The sequence below is a fragment of the Hyposmocoma kahamanoa genome, unplaced genomic scaffold (genome assembly GCF_003589595.1).
Source record: "Hyposmocoma kahamanoa isolate Upper Pololo Valley unplaced genomic scaffold, ASM358959v1 78, whole genome shotgun sequence".
Classification (NCBI taxonomy): domain Eukaryota; kingdom Metazoa; phylum Arthropoda; class Insecta; order Lepidoptera; family Cosmopterigidae; genus Hyposmocoma; species Hyposmocoma kahamanoa.
The window spans coordinates 891,036-913,961 of NW_020653945.1; the positions used below are offsets into that span (position 1 = coordinate 891,036).

The 22,926-nt window shown below is 36.8% G+C and overlaps 2 protein-coding genes across 2 annotated transcripts in view; both read left to right on the forward strand.

Moving 5' to 3' along the window:
- Nucleotides 1-1,402: 1,402 nt before the first annotated feature.
- Nucleotides 1,403-8,931, forward strand: LOC113232964 (cap-specific mRNA (nucleoside-2'-O-)-methyltransferase 2). Its single transcript, XM_026467886.1, has 4 exons — nt 1,403-2,107; nt 3,383-3,568; nt 7,325-7,445; nt 7,537-8,931. The coding sequence occupies exons 1-4, from the start codon at nt 1,619-1,621 to the stop codon at nt 8,826-8,828; spliced, it is 2,088 nt and encodes a 695-aa protein (XP_026323671.1). The 5' UTR covers nt 1,403-1,618; the 3' UTR covers nt 8,829-8,931.
- A 6,302-nt stretch (nt 8,932-15,233) lies between these two features.
- Nucleotides 15,234-22,926, forward strand: part of LOC113233225 (nuclear pore complex protein Nup205) — a 51,474-nt gene continuing 43,781 nt past the window's right edge. The window contains exons 1-7 of the mRNA XM_026468263.1: nt 15,234-15,384; nt 15,670-15,830; nt 17,277-17,397; nt 17,987-18,164; nt 19,205-19,405; nt 19,868-19,949; nt 20,954-21,057. Of these exons, the coding sequence (XP_026324048.1) occupies nt 15,369-15,384; nt 15,670-15,830; nt 17,277-17,397; nt 17,987-18,164; nt 19,205-19,405; nt 19,868-19,949; nt 20,954-21,057 (863 nt within the window). The 5' untranslated portion in view covers nt 15,234-15,368. The remainder of the gene's footprint in view (nt 15,385-15,669; nt 15,831-17,276; nt 17,398-17,986; nt 18,165-19,204; nt 19,406-19,867; nt 19,950-20,953; nt 21,058-22,926) is intronic.

Genomic DNA, 22,926 nt, shown 5'->3' on the forward strand with positions numbered 1-22,926 from the left:
TTTGAAGAAAGTTATTTAACGAACAATATATAATTTTAAAAATTTATAATAAAAAATCGCGTCGTTCAGGTCGAAGTTTCCCGCGCTTTTTTCAGTGGTCTTGTCTGACACATGACAACTCACTTTTTTATTTTATTTCATGACCACGGCGGGTAGACACGTTGGGTAACTGAAAAACCGTTGAAAAAGAAATCGTATTTTTCCGGATATATTTTTCCTAAAATACTCGATATTTGACGACTGACGTTAACATCTGTCAAAAGTTGAAGTTAATGAACGGAAACGATGATGGAGCGAACGACAGCTGGTGGTGGTGTGGTTGTTGGAGGTTTTTTCGCTGTTGTTGTCGTGAAATCATTTTAAATCTTGTTTTTCTCTAAGTGACTTTTAGCTAGACATGTTTATTTTATAATTCACGCTAAATAAAATTTCAAAAGATATTTCTAAGCGTTGAACATAATATGAGCCTTTTCCGGAAAAAATACCCAACAGTAGTCATAATATTAGTGTCTTACGTACTGTTGGGCAATTTTCCGAAAAACAAATCAAATAGTAGTAAATTTTTGGAAAAATCCCCGAAAAATTGAAAAATTTTGATAAATAATATAATATCGAATGCTCATATTATGTTCTACGGTTAAAAGTAGTCTTCTGAAGTTTTATTTAGCGTAATTATAAAATAAACTTGTACCTAAAAACCATATAAAGAAAAAACGAGACTTAGGGTGGTATTCCAGAACTCTACTCAACGCTCAAGTCAGGACTTGAGTATGATTTAAAGCACTGAAAATAATACTCAAGTCCTTGCAATTAGAGTCGTATTTCCAGTGCTTGAAATCATACTCGGATCCTGATTTGAGCATTGAGTAGAGTTCATACGACCCTTTAGGGTCGTATTCTAGAATACTACTCCTTGCTCAAGTCAGGATTGCAATGGAAACACAAACACTGGAAATACGACCCTAATGGCAGGTACTTGAGTATGATTTCGAGTGCTTTTAACTATACTCAAATCCTGACTTGAGCATTGAGTAGAGTTCTAGAATACGGCCCTAAAAATGATTTTACAAAAATCGAAAAAACCTTTTTATTGGCTCTGTCGTTTTCGTTCAGTAACTTCAACTTTTAACAGGTGTCAACGTATGTGGAAAATTATGGAAAAATAACCGGAACTTTTTATGTTTATGAAAAATATGATTATTTTGAAAATTGATTTTTTTTTCCATTTTCTCAACACTAATTGCGACTAGATTATTACGGACAACTCTTGTGTAAACGTGTGAGCCTAATAAATAAATAAAATAATTCAAAAGTTACAATCGTTTCATTGGCTAAAGCTAAATGCAAAGGCAAAGCCAACAATAATAATAATAAAAAAGTTTCGTTCCGTCTTTTGCAAACTGCAATTTGCTTGCGATGTTTGACTTGATAAGTTTTATATTGATTTTCCCAACGATTTTTGTGTAAAAATAAATCAGTACATGGGTATTAACCGCAATGGTGTTCTGTTAGCTTTACTGAAAAATTTTAAATCTTTAGTCTCGTGTATATCCAGTTTCGTATATAATATTAGGATTACTGCGGGTCGTTAGTGCACACACATTTATCCATTTTTAAAATGTATCATAAGTCTGATTATGGCTTCCTTCAGTCGCGGCAAGAGCAGCGGAGACAAGAAGACTTTGATGGGTTGAACGATTTGTTTAATAAAAAGTTCCAGTTTCGTTTTAATTCTGAATGGAAATTGCCTAACATCGAGTCTTGGTACTCGACGCCGCCGTGGAAGATACGGCAGCTGGACATATTAAAGACTCGCCTCAACAACCATAAGAGCCAATTGAATGACTTTAGTATTGAAGAGTGGAGCAGTCACACTCGGCGCAGAAACCCGGCAGGCGAAGTGGGCTGGAAGATTCGTTGTATGGTGAATCCCGAATTTCTGACACAAGCATGGACGAAATTCTACGAATGCGCGTTCACATACAACATAGTGCCAGTAGAAGCAGTAAAAGAGAGGAAGATGGTATCGTTACATCTGTGCGAGGCACCTGGAGCATTTATTACGTCTCTGAACCACTATTTGAAGTCCAACCACCCTGATATTGAAGTAAGCTATTTACGAGTAATTATCATATTATAGCATTAATGCTATCTTTACTATCAATGTGCAGGTGGCTATGAAAGAATATTATTTATTAGTATGTTCTAGTATCAGTTTTAAAAATAAGTATTAGATTGTATTTTGTTGCTTTTGAAGGTGACATTTGAGTAAACAATAATGTATTATTTATTAATCATTGTTATTTGCCTCCGTGGCCGAATGGTTACCATGCCGGACTGCCACGCAGAGGTCCCAGGTTTGATTCCCGGGCCGGGAGAAATATTTGTATGGCCTACATTTATTTCTCTCGTGAGTTTGGGTGTAATTTGTGCTTGTCTATGTGTGCGTCCATGGCACCCGCGACACAGGGTTTCCCTAGTGCGGGGCTATCTTGAGTGTGTGCGTTATTATTATCTACTACTCAAACGATGACATATTCTCCTATAGTAATTTTTAAATCATTACTTTAATTATAATTATTTGAACATGGAATCTAAACATAAATTCCGTCCACTACAATTGCTCAAAGGATGTTATTATAATACTTTGAGGAATAGTAGAAATTATAATGCTACTGGACATTAAAACAAGAAAAAAAAACCACTTATTATTGCAAGTGGTATAAAAAAAGACTAATATAAACTTGGCAATGGATTTGGTGTTATCACTATGAATCAAATGTGTGCAAAAGGGGATTGATGAATGTGAGAACACACACACTTGTATGGTGTTTCTATATAAACAAGTGATGTGCGAAGTCACAAACAAAAATATAACCAAATGTTCATCATAATTGATTTTTTTTATCAAAACAACTGTTTGATGGTTGTTGGTAAAAAACATCAGTTACAATATTATTAATAATGATAATATTGATAAATAATAATCAACGATGTATCAGCTATGAGTGGATTAATAAATGGTAAAATGTAAAAAACCCGCATTATTCCAATCTACACAAAATCCCCACAGTTTGGGGAATTCCCTAGAAATTGGCAACTCTTTCATAGTGTTAACACTTCCTTCAGTCAACTTCGGCTGTGAACAATTATTATGATGTCACTATATTTACACCAGGCAAATGATGGATACCCATTGACCTGGTGTAAATGTGCATTAATAGGTGTAGGTCATAGCCTACCACACTAGCCCAGTGATTTGTCAATATTACCAAATATAGCAATTTTAATTTTAAATAATCATCACTGGTGCATCCTAGCTCACCTGACTACATATATTTTTAACTTGCCCATCAATGATTTAAATGTGTATTTCTTTCAGTGGTCATGGCTAGCTAATACATTGAACCCATATTATGAAGGCAATTCCCCATCCAATATGATCAGTGATGATCGCTTCATGTTCCACACCCTGCAAAATTGGGACTTTGGTGCTGACAACACAGGCAACCTTATGCTGTGGGAAAATTCTCAGGCTACTATTAAGAAAGCTACTTCATTGGGAAAGGTAAAACAAAATTTCTATATGCGTTTCAATAATTTTTTTTTCAATTTCTGATACAGTAAGTAAAAGGATTCTTTACAATATTGAGTTCTTAGGTGTCCACAATTGCTACTCATTGGAGATTAATTCATTTTTTGAAATCTAAATTGCATATATTTTTTTAAACAAACTAACATTTTGGGCGTTTTTTCGGGAGCCAGTGTATTTTTAAGAACACTTCAAAGTACTTACATATTCTATGTGTACAAATAATATATCTCACTTCTAAGTCTCTTCTTGTCTTAAGAGGGAGCAGAGGAAAAATTCCTAATCTTCGATTTGATTTTAGAGGGGTATATCCACTTTAAAGTTAAAAATAAAATATTGTATGAGTAACTACACGATATATTCAAACATAGACATTAATCAGAAACATAAAACAATAAAGTTTCCTCGATAGATAAAAATCACGAAATGACCTCTAATTTTCACATTTTTTCGATTTATCCTCGAAATGCTAAAGGTTATTAGGACAAAAATTAGATAATTAATTATATTTATGCATGATCGACAACTGTCACTACGGATTTTTTTTTAATCCCTTTAGTTTTAGAGTTATTCCGCTAAAACGAATTTGGTACTTTTAATGCGCAAAATTTAACATCTCCTGTCTCATGTCACGCGAACTTCAGGCATTGTTTCACAAATTTGGGCGGGGCCAACGTCAAAACTTTTTTGGCATGAGAGCTCTTAACTGTATTTGATTTTATGCGCAAATAAAATTATTTACTTACCTAATCTATTTTATATACATAAAGCTACAAATCCTGAGTCACTTAGAAAAATAGAACGCAAATTTCCCGATATGGTGGAAAAAAGATATTTATACCGTTGTACGCGGATAGGCTCCAAAGCAAAGAATCAAATATGAGAGGAGCTGAATGTGGAAAATATAAAAGAGTGATCAACGGCCTACAAAAACTATAATATATAGAGGGAACGTTTGTACACTTTTATGAGGACAATTTCCGACGGAAGTAAAATATGTTCGAAATTCAAATAAACAAGATGGCCGCCATACAAATTTCAAGGCCTTCTATAACGGAAACTATTAGAGATAGGTAGGAGGTGCTGGAAGGAATGTCATAGAGAGTAATAGTGGTCAACTGCCTGTGTCCAAATTAATTCAAGATGGCGAATTCTAAATGGCGGCGGAAGAAAAACTTGCTTTGATCCGGCTGAAAATTGGCATGCGGGGGTTTTTTGGAGTCCTTAATCACAATTTGAGATCAAAAGTAATTTTTGGCCATTTTTTTATGTGGCTGCCATATCGCTTATTTTTTTCGTTGAAAATAACTGCCGAAAGAGATTTGCTTTGTTTCGACTGAAAATTGGCATCTGGAGGCGTCTAGAATTGCCGGATAATAATTTGTACTCGAAATTGAGTTTTCGCCATTTTCAAATATGTCCGCCGTACAAGGGATCGTTGGTGGTAGAAAAAAATTGCTCTGATTGAAAATTGGCATGCGGGGGTCTCTATGGGTGTTTGATAATAATTTACGACCCAAACTTATTTTTAGTAATTTTTCAATATGGATGCACTCACAGACATATATCTATATAGACGCCGTAAGTACTGCAATTTGTATGAAAACCAAGCGTGCCACATTTTTTGTACCCACTATGACGTCACAAGAGCTATTTAGTGATGAAAACCTCCTTCCGCTCGCTCTAAATCGATTGATTCAACGTAATACGCGTAAACTCGCGTATTCCATTCAATTAATCGATTCTAAATATAATAATTTTTGTTCAAGTACTTGTTGATTATAAGTAGTCGTAATAATAATATATTAGAAAAATACTAGAATAAGATAGTTAAGTCCTTTATTTTACTTGTTTTAAAACAATGTTGATTACTTAAAAAAAATGAAGACTTTAATTTTTAATCGACTTCAAATATTGAAATTATTGTCCTTCCAATAAAATGAGCTTATTATATAACATCTTTTTGTAATAGAAGATCTTATCGATTAACTTAAATAATGAATACGCACGTCAATATATGAACTTGCGACTGCCAAAATTAATTTTACTAGATGGTTTTCTGTTGGTAATTGATCAAATTGATGAATGGCAAGACAAATGAAAATGTTATTATTCGATTAACCAAAGGAGGTTTACTTAATGACGGCCTCGTGTGAAATTTTTGTGATTTGTTTATTATTTCTCGGATTTCTAACTCTGCTACGTCCTCGAAAGCAACGAACCCGTACTATGACCAAGTCCAGGTTTTTGTAAAGACAGCGCACTGTTAATTTGCATTATATATATTTTTGTATTACCTATGTATAACCTACACATTACTAAATTTTAAATTTGGCCAAAGAAATGTATAAGTGGCCGTACCACGAAACTGAATGCATTAGACAAAAGTACGTTCGTTCGATATTCATGGCGTAATAACAAAGGTTCACAAATATATCGCACCAAGTAAAAGCCGCAATGTATTACAAAACATGAGGCATACACTCGGTTGCATGTTTGTTTTCTCGAAATTCATACAAAACCAAAATAATTGTTTTTAAAATAAATTATGCATCTTCCTATTACAAAATCACTTGCCCGTCGAAGGAAAAGCCCTTGTTTAAAAGTTTACGCACAGTTATGGTGCTTTTGCAGTTTGTAATGGCACAATTATGCATTTTTTCGCGTTTACGATTGGTGTTTATCCACGATAACGGTCGAGCGCGTTCTGACGTGTAGCAGCGTCAAGTTAGTGAATTTCACTTAGTTTGGGCACGCGAAGTACGTACACTTGCAGCGTCTATCTGGATACGTGGTTGCCATACTAACTTTTTTGGCGGTTGATAAAAATTTGCTCTAATTCGACTGAAAATCGGCATGTGGGGTTTTCTACGGGCTTAATAATAATTTGCAGTTAAAATTTACTTTTTGCCATTTCAATTCAAAGCCCAATTCAAATGAATTTCAGGCCGCCTTTAAAGAGCTTTGTTAATTTTTTAAAACAAAATCATAAGTGCCGAGGCCGTGGGCCGAGGTGCAGCGGAGGGCGAGGAAGTGTCCGTATGTAGGTAGTTACGGAGGCTCTATTACGAGTACAAGATCTCACAATTGTTCAAAAGGTATATTTGCCGATGTAGTAGAAATGAGATACTTATAGCGTTTTTGTAATTCGACCGTCTCTTTGTTAAATTCTTTATTTAGGAAAAAAATGCCAGACAATCACACCAAATTTCTGGTCTCAAACTAGGGAATTTTCTGTACTATGAGTACCAGAGTAACGATAACTCTAAGGGCAATACCCAAAATACCCTGATTAGAACCAACTTAAAAATGTTTGTTTCATAAATTGACTCAAATCGGGAATCGAGTGGACTGGAACCTCCTCATCAAGCGCCTAATCGTAATATTACTAATCGCTGTGTCACCGAAGATCATAAGCACACCCCGTAATCTGAACGCGACCACGCGCCGCAGGCCGGGTCTGGGGTCTTCCGGGGACATCCGTCCGAAACAATTACTGCCAAATAAGCAATACTTGACCAAATGAAAAGACGCGTGATGCGAATGAAGCTTCATACTTGATACTTGTCTTTTAATTTTGTCGAATATTACTTATTTGACAGTAATTGTTTCGGACGGAGATCGAGAGTAGACCCCCTGACCATAGGGCTTGTAAGAACTATACCGTATTACAAAGACTCAATATCAATCTGAAAAAATAGTTTAACTATTTATCATTTATAATGTTTTCAGGTAATGTTGGTGACAGCAGACGGGTCCATTGACTGCCTACAGAAACCTGATGCTCAAGAGGAGGTCACTTCCCCACTGCATTATTGTGAGATTGTCACGGCTCTGCAAGCCCTCAGCCCAGGTATCTTTTTTATACTTTTGACAAATTATTATATTTTCAATCTCCATAATGATATTGACACGCATTATAACACTTAATGTTGTATTTCTAGGTGGCACGTTCATCTTTAAACTCTTCACAATTTTTGAACATTCCACTGTGAGTCTACTTTACCTCATCAACCACTTATTTGGGGAGGTGAACATCTATAAACCTGTCACTTCTCGACAGGGCAATTCTGAAGTTTACGCTATTTGCCTTCATTATAAAGGAAATAGTGGCATTGATGACTTCCTCCCTGTTCTGAAATCCGCATATGGGACAGAGCTGTATGGCAAATTATGCTTATTCCCGAGAGAAGCAATTCCAGATAGCTTTGTAAAACAAGTAGAGGAGTGTCAGTCATACTTCTGCTCAATACAGTGTCAAGTGATACACAACAACTTGCAAGCATACTTGCTGCAAAACAACATTGCCTTGCACAGAGATATGAAGAGAGTTAGAGCTTTAGTGGCAACAGAATTCATATGGTTATACGGCTTGAAACCTTTGGATATTGAACAAGAGATTCTGAAAGGGATTCTGCACGAGGAGAACAAAATTAATACGAATCCGCGATACCACCTCGGCTCTTACACAGAGAGAGAACTGTATACAAAGATGGGGCTCAAAGAAAAATGCAAGAGCCTAAGCACATTCCTACAAACTGAAGTCCTATCAAATCCAATGATGGCCATGACTGAGAAAACCAAATGGATTTTCTATGATGATACTTTTGCTTTGGACCTCGTATTCACCTGTGGGCGGCCATTATTGAAAATAAATAGCTCAAAATTCATATTCGCGCCAATATTCAAACTCTACCAACAGATTCTGGCTGAAGAGGAGTTCAAGGACATAATATTTCCTAAAAATCCTAAATTAAAAACTAAAAATCTGATTGACGCCGACAATGAAGGTGATAAAGTTCTTACATTTCCCGAGTTCAATTATGAAGAACTTTATCATGTTCACGAGAAAAAATGTTTCAGGACATTTTTAAAAAAGCTGAATAAGTTGTTACATGGCGAATCTTTGATTGTGCGAAATTTTAACACTTTGACTCATTTTAATGTTAGTGTGCTTTGCATTCTTTCGACAAAATGTTTTCACAAGACTGGATTCACGTCCACTGGCGATATTATTTTGAACAATTTAGTGAACAAAGATTCTTTGAGGTATTTGGATATGATTGGGGCCGAGTGTGATAAGATGATGGACGATGAAACGGTGGACGTGTTGAACTGTCTGCCCGTGCAGGTGACAAATGTGGGGGAAATTTTCAACAACGTTGTGTTCTACAATAATACACTTTATCGCAACAAATGTACTAAGTATCTGGTTACTATTGATCAATCTATGTAAATTTTTGTATAAACTTTAATGCAATGTGCAATCTTCATCACTATTTATAAATGTTGTATTTGATTGTTATGCAGAATAAGTTTGTCTTTGAAAAGGCTTCAATTGTAAATAAAAGAATTATATTTGAACAATTATTATTTTGCCGCCCGACTAACATCCAGGTTTTTATGTCTAATATCATTGTTATTCTAAATCCTTAGTTCCCAAAGTGGTTCAGGTGGACCCCCAGGGGTCCACGGAAGACTCGATGGGGGGTCTATTTTAGCGTGACAAAAAATAATATGGATACGAAATATGGTAGAAATATAGCTGCAGGGGATCCACGCGAATTAGCAAAATTTTGAAAGTGATCTATGAGAAAAAAGTCTGGGATCCTCTGATTTAAATCGAAAGCATTTGACTTAAATAAGATATTATCTAGTCTAGATAGTTTTAATACAACATGCTGTCACTGAAGAATAGTAGTGTTTAACACGGGTGTTTCAGTGACATACACTGTTCTGTACTGTGCTATGCAGTGGCGTTATGGCGCATTAACACAGGGTCGTTTCATTCGCTGAAATTGCTTCAGTCATCCCTACAGCATAAGCATCTCGAGAGAAAAAAAACAAAGTTTTAACAAAAAGACTTGTCATATTTATTAATCTATTTTTATTCGGTCATTGTTTTTTGCCACATCTTCACAAATGGCAATACAATAAGCAATTATTTAATTATACATATGGGAATGATTAGGAATGATGATGGAAAAAATATATAAAAATTTCTTTACTTATTTTTTATAATATCTAGTGATGGGACGAACAAGTCGTGCGCCTGATGGTTAGCTAAACGCCTGTCCATAACAGTTGCAGTGCCACTCAGTTTTAAATAGCAAAGATCTGAGGGGCCTGCCAATGCGTCCGTCACCCTGAAACATAAGTTGACAAGTCCCATGTGACTGTAATTTCACCAGCACCCTTACGCTTCAAAATCGGAACACAGTAATGTTGACATTGCTGCTTGGCGACAGAAATAGGTAGGCAGTACTACCCTAGACGAACTCTTTCACAAGGGCTCTTCTGCTGCTAAATATATATATTACGATTAACGATATTAATATATCGTTACATGATGTTTTTTTATCAACAGCCATCAAACTATCGTATCAGCTATGGGTAGATTAATAAAAATGGTAAAATGTGATAATCCTACATTATTCCAATCTCCACAAAATCCTCGCAGTTTGGGGATTTCCCCTCAAATTGGCAACTCTGCCCAGCTCGCGCATTCCATTAATGGCGGGGCGGACGGACACTTTTGAAACCGAACGTTTCGACACACGACTACAAAGAGATTCTATAGCGTTAGTGTGAGGCCAGACGAGCGTAATTTTGTAAGTTGTGAGTAGCGTAGTTTGAGTTGCGTAGTTTGCGCATAAATGCATACTATTTTTAATGGATGTCGTAAACATGTGTTCGTGTGGCGCTCTAACCAAATTTTGGTCGATCGCAAACTGCGCAACTCAAATAACGCAACCCACAAAATTATGCTCGTCTGGCCTCACCCTTTACACTTACTTGCTTCAGTCGATGGGTAATTTTCAGGTAAGTTTTTTGTACAAAATTTTGGTGACAAATTATTTTCAAATATTTATAGAATATCATCATGAAGTGTTACTTAATATTCGAGTGTGGTAGCCTGAAATATTCTTTAATATTTTACGATTATATATTCGAATAATTAAATAATAAAATTGTCATGAGTATGTATGTACGTACAATCAAACTTACTACGGTCGTCAGACAACTCAGTATTTACACCTTAGACTATGGAAACTAAAGGACATGTTACGTTGACATGTTGACATATATGTATAAATCAGACGTTATATGTATATGATACATTTCGACGTCGAAAACATAAACATGTTATTGTCTTTGTTTAACTATTACGTGCCGTCTTAAGCTAAAAGAGGTAGCAGTACATTGGTCTGTGTCAAACACGGGAATCGAAAATACGTAACGTCATCTTAAATGCCAACCGTGTCCATTTCGCAGTACATGAGGTACATGATACCGTTGTCAAGGGAAAGTACATCAAATGTCAAAACAAATGATTTTCCAAATGTACTATTGAATTATTCGCATGTATTATAATTAAATTGGACAAAAATATTGACAGTGAGAATAATTAGGTATTAATAAAAATGCGACGCTACAACATTAAGGAATGTGGCTTTAGAAAAGTGCAAATCAATCGAATGTTACATTGCACAGGCATGTGTTATTTTTTAGTCTATAAATCACACAATAGCCCAAATATCTCATGTAAATAGACTTATTTAAGTAGTTTATTCATAAATCTTGCTAAATTTTGCTTTTGTTACTTCAGATTGCCTGTTTGTTTGTATATTTTGATGATTGTTGTTAACGATTATTTTCAGATAGTCTTGATCTTGTAAGCATACATATTATCGATATTCTGTTATTAAACCAATTCACTACAAGGTTTTTATTGTTTTATTATTATTATTTCAAGTTTGCCTACAAATGAAAAAAGGAAGAAAGAATGGTTGGAAATCATAGGACTGCGGAATATAAACGTTGGATCAAAGACCATCATCATTTGTTCGCTTCATTTTAAAGAGTCAAATTTTAACAGAACTTTGAATGTAACTAGATTACATGACAATGCTATTCCATCATTAGGTTTTTTGGCAAATAATTTTATATTCTATTTAGATTAAACAAGACTCATTTAGGTACTAGTTATTCTCATAGGAAATGAAACTATTTTTCCGGATTTAAATCGCGTATATTTGTTTTTTCAAACAAACCGACGTTTCGGGCCCTTTACAGGTCCCATGGTCACGGAATATACGCGATTTAAATCCGGAAAAATAGTTTCATTTCCTATGTGTAACAATCGCGAAAACCTAAGAACTCGATAGTTATTCTCAGTTCCTGAAAACAAATTTATCCACTCGTTTCTGATTTTTCCCAATGGCAACTCCAACTATTTAAAATTACTATTTTTTAAAGCCTGTAATACAATGACATGTTAGTCCAACGTTGCTGGGTAAAGGCCAATACCAACGTATAGACAGCCTATTTGCCTTGCCTTCCCATCGTTCGGTGTCACTCGCCTAGCTGACTGAGTGAAGGCGAGCGCCAACGTGTATAGAGTTCATTTGGCTTATCACAAATCAAATTGCTTGATAGATTGATTTGTTTAAGAAAGCCATTAACGTGAATACTAGAATCCACAGAAACCTTAATAGACTTGTACTTGACAGTTAGTTAAAAGACGATGTGTACATACGTACTAAAATGTAGGTTAAAGGCGTACCTCTTGAAGTAATTTTTATATTTTATTTATAAGTACGATTAATACTATGTAATGTTATAACCTATACCAGTAAAGTAGGTATAATTAAGTAAGAATGCGCATGTCGCCAACAAACTGCACAGCAGTTTGGTGTCTTACTCAATAAGTTACCAGTTGTAATCTTGAAAATATTTTTTGAAAAACGTTTAAAAATGTGTGTTGACATTTATAATAATATACCACTCGAGATTAAATTATTAGACTTGTGTTTGTTTAGGGATACTTCGGTTACAGTAAACTAAAGAAACAAAAAAAAAAACAGTTTCAACATTCAAGCCATACATTTGCATGTCGATAATGACTTATCGATAGATTTGTACCATCAACATTAAAGAAATTGTAATTTTGTAACTTTCAAATTTTGGTTATGTGCACATTGATTCTGTAGTTAGGATAGGTTAGGTTAGTCTTTTATTTCTTTTCCATCATCTAAGATTTACACAGTAGTACTTTGCCTATTTTGGGCGAGTAAGAGTTCGCCTTAGAGGTGGTGACATGGTGATATGGTATTATGATTTGTGTTGGAATCACACTATGAAAAAATGAATGTGTTTCTGCTACAGACATATATATAATTATTTATTAATTATATGTCTGTAGTTTCTGCCAAGGCATAGAATGTGCGCAGCGCTAGTGTTGGGTAGGACATGAAATTAAAATGAGTTTGAGGGAGTACCTCATTTATAAAATAAGGCGGTACAATGTCCTACTTCAAATGAGGTAAGGTAGTGGTAAGAATGTTTGCACGGACAGAATATTAAGCACGTTTTCATAACTTGATGGTATCAATCAATTGGATAACTTAAGTGTTATGATATAGTATAAATAAATGCTTATTTTATAGTACTATGGTAGTATGATCACATGATTTTACAATTAGATAAAAAGCGGGCAGTGTAGAACCCATTACTATCATTGTTGCATTCGTTGAATTCGAAGCACTGTGACATGAGTGTGAGGCGGTGACATGAGGTGAGGTGTGAGGTGCTTAGAGGATAAACAAAATAAAGATAGGAGCTGCCCTATCTACGGAATAAGGCTGCCTTTCCACCAGAGATGTGCGGGGTAGCGAGGCGGTGCGAGGATGTGTAGCGACGCTGTGAAACGGTGTGATATTTTCCACCAAAGCTGTGCAAGGATGCGTGCGAATTCTTTTTAGCTATGCGCGGGCGGAGTACGGTGGTGTGGTGGGGTGAGCGGTGGCGATATGTCAGTGTCAGTTAGTGTCATACTTTCAGTAGCTCTAGTTTTCTACACCGATTTGCACACATTCCTCGCCCGTATCCCTCGCACACAGAAATGTCACACATCTCTCGCATACATTTGTCGCTATTTTGTATGTACAAATACTTAGCTCCGCTAATCATTTTCCACCGAAGCTGCGCTAAGCGAGGCTAGGATAGGAAGTAATCCTATTGGTGGATTTTTTCCTCGCACGCTACCTAGCTACAAAGGCAGCCTAAACGAACCTACCTAAAGTAAGTCAATGTACCTAAACCAAAAATGTCCACCACAAATGGCGGATTTAGTGTTGTACGTACCATAATCATAGATAAGACAATATCGACATGCAAATGTATGGCTTGAATGTTGAAACTGTTTTTTATGTTTGCAAATTTGTATAGTTTACTGTAATCAAAGTATGATTAATAGTAGGCTATTATTACTAGGCAAGTAATGAGCACTATTGTAGCACAAACTAAACTACTAATCCCACTAGCAGCGTTGTCAATTCGTGGTGAATTCCCCAAAGTGCGGAGAATTTAAACTAAATTGGGGATTTTGTGGGGATTGGCGTTATGTGGGGATTCTAACATTTCATAATTTTGTTTAATCTATCGATTGCTGATGCATCGCTAGTTTGATCGTAATTGTTAGAAACACTGCCTCCGTGGCCGAATGGTTACCATGCCAGACTGCTACGCAGAGGTCCCAGGTTCGATTCCCGGGCCGGGAGAAATGTTTGTATGGCTTACCAGTAGTAAAATTACCAGTCGGTGCGTGTTGAGTTCGCGATCCTTTCTCCCGCTTTGGCCGGTCCCCGGTATGAACTACGATAAACAACGCCCACGGTACGATAAACGGTACGATAAACAAAGCCAAGCAGTTGGTACTTCCACATCACAACTTACCACTCGTCAACTTTAAATATTAAAAATAGGTCGAAACTTAATTTACTCATTGATTATTTGTAACATTAACATAGCGTCACCAAATGCGCAACGAATCAATAGGTCACTTAATTTTGTAAGGCCAAGAATTTTTTTTAAGGACCATTTGTTGATGTGACCATGTTAAATCTCATTAAAATAAATAAACGATGTAAGGTCATTTAATTTTATAATTTGCTTTACATTTTACATTGTGTTTACATTCACAGCAAACGTCATAGATGGTTACATTTTGAGTTTCTTAATTGTTAATTATATTTTTAAGCGATGTATTTGTAATAAATAATGAAAACTCGAGATGTGGGGAATACGAACTTTGCTTTAATCGTGATTTTTGGGGATTTTGAACAATTGGCATTGGCAACGCTGCCTACTAGATTAGAAAGGTAACTTTCTAGTTACTTTCTTCATAAATTAATTTAAGGGTCGTATTCTAGAACTCTACTCAATGCTTAAGTCAGGACTTGAGTATGATTCAAAGCACTCGAAATCATACTCAAGTCCCTGCCATTAGGGTCGTATTTCCAGTGCTTGTGTTGCCAGTGCAATCCTGACTTGAGCATTGAATAGAGTTCTAGAATACGAACCTTAGTTTAATATTATTACGTTTTGAGTTTCTTAGGGTCGTATTCCAGAACTCTACTCAATGCCCAAGTCAGGACTTGAGGATGATTTCAAGCACTGGAAATACGACTCTAATGGCAAGGTCTTGAGTATTGAGTAGAGTTCTGGAATACGTCCCTAGACTGGAAAAAACTAAACTAAATAGCTTCAGTGCAGCACTCAAAATGTTTATGGTTGAGTAGTATCTCTTATTAGTTTGTGGTTAGTTGCTACTGTCAAAACGAAGTATCGCGCGCGTCTCTCGTTTTCAAACTGAGTCAAACTGTCACATAATTTCAAAATATTTTTATAGGATCGCTATTTTATGTTCATTTATTTCTAAGCCAATGTGAGCGAGTTTGTGCATCCAAGTGCGCTTGAACCATAAGCGCTAACCATGGACATGAACGAAGGTGAATATTTTAACATAACCTAATTATTTTTTGGGCATTACATTAAACTGTAATTTAACAATCACAGAGGATATTAATTTAGTGGTCATAGGTCATATTTCGATTTTATCGTGACATTTATACAAAATAGAATTAAATTTAATCAAATACGCGCCTTAGATACTTTTTATTGTTCGTATTCCTGTACCTATCTTTGAGGTTATAAAGCTAGCTCCAAAAGTTTAGTTTATTTCACGCAGTTCTCGAACATGGTGATCTGTTATTTTAAAACTTAATACTTTTCAGGTCCTACACCAGATGACCTATGGACACCATACAAGGAGCTGGTGGCGGTGGTGGAGGGCTATCTGGCCCACGAGAGTGGTGGAGCGCCGTATGCAGTTCATACGTTTGAGTCAGTCCTGCGGCGACACAAACAGACGTTTCTGGCTTTATTGAAGAATCCTGTGAGTATCTCTTGTTTTTTTTGCCATTTCACTTTATTGTTTTGTATATATCGTTATTGCACTGCCAAAACCAATTCACAGAAAATGACTTAATATTGGATAACGACAAAATTGCATATATAATATGCAAACATCTTCAAATGTTGGTGAAACATGAAATGTGGAATCATCTGTTAAATATTAACGTGGGATGACCGTGGTATGCATAAGAAATAGTCTTTGTTGAAAATTCAATTGCATTTATTTCAAAGTTGATATTTTGTGAAATAATTGAGTTTTCCCAGTATAACGGTGATATATGTATAACGCAATATGACCAAACATGTTGCTTATCCCATTTTGCCTTTTAAGCGTTGATATGTTATAATAAAAAAAATCCCAAATTTAAAAGATTCTGCATCTTGGGGTTGCTTCTCAAACAGCCATGTGAGCATTATCATCTCAAGTCAGCAAAATTACTGGACGGCCACACAGAGGTCCTGGGCACAATTCCCAGGTCGGGAGAAATTGTGTACGGCTTACATTTATTTATCTCGTGAGGTCTGGGTGATCTGTGTAGGGCCCCAACGTGGATTCCGTTGCTCTTGTACTCTTGATTTCTTTACTATGAGAAATTATAATTAGGTACAAAGGCTCGTATATATAACTGCCTCCGTGGCCGAACGGTTACCATGCCGGACTGCCACGCAGAGGTCCCAGGTTCGGTTCCCGGGCCGGGAGAAATGTTTGTATGGCCTACATTTATTTCTCTCGTGAGTTTGGGTGTAATTTGTGGTTGTCTATGTGTGTGTCCATGGCACCCACAATACAGAATTTCCCTAGTGCAGGGCTATGAATGTGTGCATAAAAAAAAACATTGAGACACTGTCCCTCTTTTTATTTTGCTTGTGGTTGTGTTCATTAGTGTATTAAAAATAAGATATAAGTGTTATATCTGTGTATAGTGTTGGTACTTGACCCCAGCATTATGCTCAAAACTGGAATCCTTTGTGTTGTGGCTGTACTGACATATGCTTGGCACATTGTTGGTACAAAAGGTCACCAATATTAAGGTTCTTTGTTGAATGGAAAAAAAGTTGGGAATGCTTAGAACTATAAAGGAAAGGAAGCTATAGTTTTTTGGCCACATAATGAGGGGTAATAAATACCGGATTCTTCAATTAATAATGCATGGTTGAAGAATCTGAGAGACTGGTTCCACCTTTGCACACATTTCCTCTTTTGTGCGGCAATTTCAAAAATGAGAAAAGCTATGATGGTTGCCAACCTTCATAGACAAGCGGTACACTAAGTAGAAGAAGTTATTGAGATTAGACATTTCTTATTAAGGTGTTTTTTCTGTCCTCTACTTGTAATTGTTATTGTAATGTGTACATCATTGTCCTTGCGTATTTAATTATCAATGTTCTCAACAGTCGCAATATTCAACTATATTATTGCTTGCAGGCTAAAAACCTCGCCAGCAGGGAGGAGATCAAAAGAGGCATCAGTGAGGGAGTGAACCTGCCCAGTGTGGGGAGAACATTGCTCTCTAAAGAACTGGTGGATGAGGCTATTATAATATCAGGTAACTATAGTCTGCTATACTCTAACCTAGAATTCAAGAATTTTTTGTAAACATATGTCATGGTATGTCACTGTCAAAGTGACAGGTTAGGGATACAAAACAAGTGCTGAACTCTATGACCAAACTTTGATACTCAAAACAGTTTGTAATAATACAAACATAACAACAAGATTGGAAACTTAACAAAAACTAATAACAATAACAGACAATATCAACACCTAAAAACTATTACAAAAACTTCAACAATGCACTATTGCACAAGCGCAGCAAAAAAGACGCTCATTCGAATTAGGAAATGGAAGAGAGTCAATTGAAAATAGAAACTATGGCGAAAAATTGTCAAAACAAAAAATTGTTTTGAACTATTACGGCACTGATATATTTGCTCAATGATATCAGTGTCATAAAATATTTTCTACCAATATTTCTTCATATGTATGTAACGACGGATGCACGTCACGTCCGACCGGCTAGTCTGGCAATCTTTGTGGGAGGCCTATCTTTAGCTTTCTATAGCACTAAGACCTGTTTTTTGTTTTTGTTACATATTTGTTCTTGTGTTGAATAAAGTATTAATGTATTGTTACAGACATGTACAATGTAAACGAGTATCTAGCATTAGAGCTGCTGCATACTGCTCAGCGCCAGCTGCCGCGGCACCCGGGGCTGCCGCGCGGGCTCGTAGCTGTGCTGTTGTACTACGACGGACGACGCGCGCTCGTGCAGGCGCTTAAGGAGCTGGTTATGAGCACCCAGGGGGTTTGTTGGTAAGCAAAACCCGAGTCGCGTCAGGGGGTCTACTCCCATTCTCTGTCCGAGATCCGTCCGAAACAATCGACCAAATTTGACAGTAATTGTTTCGGACGGACTGTCAAGCGAGAACGAAAATAGATCCACAATTTTGGAGGTGGAGTTAATTGATTGGCTCACTTGAATCCTATGCATTTGTATCTGTTTTTATTTAGAAACATTTCATTTTTATAATTTTTTGGCTCATGGATTGTGAGAGCTGATGAAGACAATAATTTGAATTATTAAACTAAAGCAGAGGAAATTTTCGGGCCACATTTATTAAACAGTTTTTTGTTATTGTTTAAAGATAACACTTATTCTATATATTATATTTGCTCCATGACTTATTCATGTTAATTTTTTTTCTTATTGGAAGTCAGTGACATTAGTTTTTTGTAATTCCACAACATTGTGAAGGACTTGGGTATCTTAACAGTCAGTACTAGTATTGAGGATTACTCTAAGGTGAAATATAAAGTTATTCACTTACTGTTTGTGTGTATAATGGTGTAAGTAAAGAGGAAAATTTTTTTCTATTAATTATTTGGATCAAATGTTTACGTTTTTGCTTCACTTACATTAATTAAGCTTTTCATACAAGCCTTACTCATCCCACTAAATACGCTACCATTGAACATTCTCGATTTCCGGATCTGAAAATGACTGTATGATTTTCATAATTTTTAGTTATAGTTAGTTGAATTCCTTTTTTTTAATAATAGCAAGTGGTGGGACGAAGAAGTCGTGCGCCTGGTGGTAAGCGACACGCCTGTCCATAGTGCCACTCAGAGCTTTAAATCGCATAGATCTTATGGGCACTGCCACTGCTCCCTTCACCCTGAGACATAAGTTGAGTTCCATGTGCCTGTAATTTCACCAGCACGCTTACCCTTCTAAACCGGAACGCAGTAATGCTTACATTACTGCTAGCGGCAGAAATAGGTAAGGTAGCAATACATCCCTGGACGAACTCTTTCACAAGAAGCTCTACTGCTAGTAAATACCTTAATACTAGGTCAATAAACGCGCGCGAGGAAATAGTGAACTACGTGACGCGGTACGTGGAGCAGCTAATTTCGGACGGGTTGCTGGGCAATGTGCTGGACTCCTTGCAGCGGTACACGCTGGAAGGGGAATTACAGCTGCTGCAGAACAACCGTGCGCTGCCGCCGCACCGGCACCATTTGCGGCTAGTCGCTACCATTGATAACTCGAGGTGTGTATGTTGTAACTTTCTAATTCAATTCAATTCAATTCATTTATTCATTCGTTATTACGATATCGATATATCGTTACGAAGATATCGTTAATACGACGTGCGTGTAACACTTTACTTGTTATATTCATTAAAATTTTTTAAATAGTTTTTCATTCATTAGTAAATATTAATCATATAATTTATATCAAGGTAATGATCTGATAATAAACATATTTGATTTTTTTAATTTTGTAATTTTATTATTTTTTTAATTTTATTGAATGACAAATTGTTTCATCACCATGTTATTCAATAATTTTTTGTGAAATTGCTCCACTACTTTGTTATTATTATTAATACAAAGATGGAACACTAAGAAAAACTTCCTTCCATCCGACTGGATTGGAACCAATGTCTTCTAGCTAGTTTAATTTAATTTTTTAATAAATTTGAATCATAATATAAAGTTTCTTTCCATAGAAAACTACTGGCGGGTGTAGTGTTTGCAGCGGCCGCGCAACGTGGCTTAGGCAGAGACATGTTACTCAGACTTCTAGCTGAGGTATGTGAATTATTTCAAAATTTATATATTTGCAAACTTTACAGCTTTTAAATTTGGTTTACAATTCTGAATAATCTACATAGCCAATTACAATGTTTGTCAAATTGCAATTAATTTTTTTACGTTACATAAAAACTAATTCGATGCCAAAACAAGGCTTAAAATATTGTTTATCAAAGAACAATCTAACAAATTGAAATACGCATTGATAACATATTATAACTGAATTCCGTTGTGTTAATAGATTAAAAAAATAAAATATTTGTTTGATAGGACAATGATTACTTTTCAATTGGAAAGGTCGTAGGTTCAAAGTCCAATGGTTGCTGAATATTTAGTAGAAATTTCTTTCTCTAAAGATGAAGGATGTGATAACTTATAATAATAATAACGCTCACAATCAACATAGCCCCGCACTAGGGAAACCCTGTGTCGCGGGTGCCATGGACACACACATAGACAACCACAAATTACACCCAAACTCACGAGAGAAATAAATGTAGGCCATACAAATATTTCTCCTGGCCCGGGAATCGAACCTGGGACCTTTGCGTGGCAGTCCGGCATGGTAACCGTTCGGCCACGGACTAGGATGTCAATATTACATTGTCATCACAATTTTGCTGTCCTATTTAATTACATAAGTTACATTACATCACAAACTTACTTAATTTCGTTAATACAGTAATTATAATAAAAGACTACGTTTGAGGCCGTAAATAATTTTATGACACAGTCGGGATCAAAACATTTTCTGCGTCGCCGTTTTGTCGTGTCACAGATGTCACTCGTGCTTCCTTTTTCGTACTAAAATGTTTTCTTGTGTTGTTGTTAAAGTTTTTATTTATTGTTAATTTTGTTTACATTTTGGACATCTGCTTGTGATTCATACTATTAATAAGTTTCTTTGCCACGTTTAGTAGTACGCATCGGGAACGCGCAGCGGACTGTGATGATGGAAGTTTTCCATAAACGGCTAAGGAAATGTAGCTTCAATGTTTCAGCAAACAACGTCTCCGACACATGGGCCGACAGGAGCTCTGGACGAGATATCACTTGCACTACAGATGGCGCTGCTGTACGCCTTGGATCTGTCGGTCTTGCACAGGTATACATCAATACCTTAATGCAAAATATAGCTAAAATATTTAATGTACCACGATGCTGGACTAACCTATCTCTGAACAGTCCACTGCCTAGATTATCCCTACTTACAACCAAATTAACTTCGCATAGATATAGACATTTTGCATTCTTCTCGTAATGTTTTCAAAACTAACATTCTCGAATCGTTTCCCAAGTCATTTCATAAGTTCTTTGCTTTGTTTATTACATTAAATGGTGTGTACGTCTGTAATAGGTAGACATATAAATACAATACTAATGTAAAGTTGCACTGTTATCTAAGAACATATGTACTACTGTTGATGTACCTTGATATAAAACAAAATAAAATAAATGCAGTAGGAACCTTAGCTGTGATAGTAGCAATTAACCAGTTTAAAACTCTCTTGAACCAAAATCTTTTTGCAAACAGTTGAAGAGACCAGGAAAAGAACGATTAATGAATTTGACTATTTCAAGTGATTCACTTACCTACGAAAGATAATTTGAATGCAATTTTGGGAATGTTAAGTGTCATCAGACCGCCAGCCAGTTAGTCTTATGAACTGGTCTCCTCGGTAGACAGGATCCAGAAGAACTAGCAATGGAGCAGAGTCGCTCAAAATTGGGTAGGGAAATGCGTAATAGTAGTTAACACAGCGCTGTTGTTTTCATCATGGAGTTGCAAGAAGAACGGAACACTACTAAAATTGTAAATCAGATTGCTGGATTTATTAGCAGTAGAGTTCCTTGTGAAAGAGTGTGAGAGAGAAAGTACTACCACCTTACATATTTCTGCCGCCAAGCAGTAATGTGACCATTATTGCGTTCCGGTGTTAAGGGGTAAGGGTACTGGTCAAACTAAAGGCATGTGGGACTTGTCGACTGTGACGGGCGCGGTGGCAGTGCCCCTCAGATCTTTGCGATTTAAAGCTCTCAGTGTCACTGCATCTTTTCTACATAAGTTTTGATTATAGTGTCTCTCTATCAACCTCTTGGTTATCCGTGAAAAGCACTATCACCCGTGATCTTTATAAGTTCAGGTTCTGACCCCATATTAGCCAGTGTACAGGATTGTCACAGACCGTTGTCACTGACTTCATCCAGTTCTCAAGAGGCTGGTGTCTCGGGTGGGCCGCCCTAGGTGCACGTACAATACCCTCCGTATTGCCAGATAGGTGCCGGATCTGTACCTCCCTAACTACCCTTAGGGCACACGAGAAGGACACTATAACCTGCGCGCGCACAGGAACCTTATAAGCTCAGGTTCTGACCCCAGATAGCCGGTGTACAGGGTTCTCACACACCTCTGTCGCTTGACTTCATCCGGTTCTTTGAGAGGCTAGTGCCTCGGGTAAGCCGCCCCGGGTGCACGTACACTACTCTCCATATTTTTCAAATAGGTACCGGAGCTGTAGGCATGCTCCCTTCCCGTTGCACATTGTACAACTAGCGGTTGCCACCGCTAAGCCGTCGACTTTAGTCCACTACCAAATCACCTCATTGGTGGCGGAGCTGTGAGGCACGCTCACTTCCCGACACCGAAAAACGGCGGCGCCTCTCCAGTTCCCAATAACCTAAGCGGCTGGAGGGACCGGAGGATATCTAGCTCATCCTCTGCTAGCTCTGTGTGCACATGTTTGTCTGCCCCGGCCACACTCCACCGGGGCAGACCCTGTACCCTGGTCTTGCCGACGAGCCCGTAGTCTCTCCGGAATACCCTATCTCTTGGGTCAGTAGATAGTGACAGCTGCTATGGACAGGCGTGTCACTTACCACCAAGAGCACGACTAGATAAAATAAAGGATTATGTACATGAATAACATTTTTTTTGCAGACGCGAAGATGGCGAAGAACTAGCTAAAAAGTTACC

What these genes read in the sequence shown, in the direction of transcription:
- LOC113232964 (XM_026467886.1), top strand. Translation starts at nt 1,619, where the DNA reads ATGTATCATAAGTCTGATTATGGCTTCCTTCAGTCGCGGCAAGAGCAG. An exon ending in CCAACCACCCTGATATTGAA is followed by an intron (nt 2,108 to 3,382) that starts GTAAGCTATTTA and finishes TATTTCTTTCAG; the next exon opens with TGGTCATGGCTAGCTAATAC. An exon ending in TCTGCAAGCCCTCAGCCCAG is followed by an intron (nt 7,446 to 7,536) that starts GTATCTTTTTTA and finishes TTGTATTTCTAG; the next exon opens with GTGGCACGTTCATCTTTAAA.